General features: G+C 64.7%; 1 protein-coding gene across 1 annotated transcript in view; it reads right to left on the reverse strand.

The window, feature by feature from the left end:
• MAP4K2 (mitogen-activated protein kinase kinase kinase kinase 2) overlaps window positions 1–1,073 on the reverse strand; it is a 15,798-nt gene that overhangs the window by 13,915 nt on the left and 810 nt on the right. The window contains exons 2-5 of the mRNA XM_010838099.1: window positions 936–1,068; window positions 610–700; window positions 459–523; window positions 19–151 (exon numbers count right to left, since the gene is read on the reverse strand). Of these exons, the coding sequence (XP_010836401.1) occupies window positions 19–151; window positions 459–523; window positions 610–700; window positions 936–1,068 (422 nt within the window). The remainder of the gene's footprint in view (window positions 1–18; window positions 152–458; window positions 524–609; window positions 701–935; window positions 1,069–1,073) is intronic.

Genomic DNA, 1,073 nt, shown 5'->3' on the forward strand with positions numbered 1-1,073 from the left:
CCACCCACCCCACCCCACCCCACACAGGGGCCTGCTGGGCTGCCTGCCCTGCTCCTGGGGACGAGGGGTGTGAACAGTCCTACGGGCCCAGCTACCTTCAGTGCCTCTCGACAGACATAGGCAATCTGCCGCTCCTCCAGGGGCCCGGTGGCTGCAATGGAAGGGGTAAGGGCTGGCTTGGGGGTCTAGCGGGGATATGCTGACCCACCCAGCTCCACCCTGTGTAGGGGAAGAAGCAGGCACTGCTGGCGAAAGGAGAGTTGGCCACATCCCCTCCCGACATAGGGTAGGATATACAGCCCAGAGAAGGACAGCATTTTTCTCAAGGTCACACAGCCAGTGAAGAAGTGGAGAGGGGCCCAAGTGCAGGGCCTCAGCGCTCTCCTCCTGCCCTATGTTGGGGTAGGGGGATGGGAAGAAGGCTGTGGCCCTCTGGGGCCTGGAGTCCTAGCCCTCACCGTGGTAAATCTCCTGCAGGGACCCCCCTCCGCAGAACTCCATGCAGATCCACAAGCGGTCATTCCTGGGGTGACACAGAGCTGGGGTGGGCACATGGCAGGGCCACATGGGGGCTGCCTGGGGGCGGGCAAGGGGATACAGCAGCCTCACCTGAGGTAGCTGCCAATGTAGGCCACCACATTGGGGTGGCGGCACTCACGCAGGATGGTGATTTCCTGCTGAAGGGAGCTGATGTCGTCCCCTGGGAAACACAGGGCATCATGAAGGGCGCCGCCTTAACTCAGTGCCCCATCTGCAAAATGGGCACAGAGTGCCTCCTCTCTTCAGGCCAGACAGGTGCCAGCCGACAGTACCTCCTGGGGCCTGCCTCTCAGCGGGGGCCTCGGAAACGGCAACTCTCCGCTCCTTACACCGCGCCCGCCCGCGCCGCGCTCTGCCCTCCCTCCAGCGCTGAGGCCCTGGCTCCCGGCCCTCACCTGGGTCTAGCTTGACTATTTTGACCGCGGCCAGTTCGGACGTGACCGTATCGCGGGCCTGCAGGGGCGGAGGGGTTGAGAGGGATGAGGAGGGGGTGAGGAGGGATGAGGAGGAGGCGGGGCCGGGGGCCAGCTCCC

This window comes from Bison bison, unplaced genomic scaffold (assembly GCF_000754665.1).
Source record: "Bison bison bison isolate TAMUID 2011002044 unplaced genomic scaffold, Bison_UMD1.0 scf7180017864089, whole genome shotgun sequence".
Taxonomy (NCBI): Eukaryota; Metazoa; Chordata; class Mammalia; order Artiodactyla; family Bovidae; genus Bison; species Bison bison.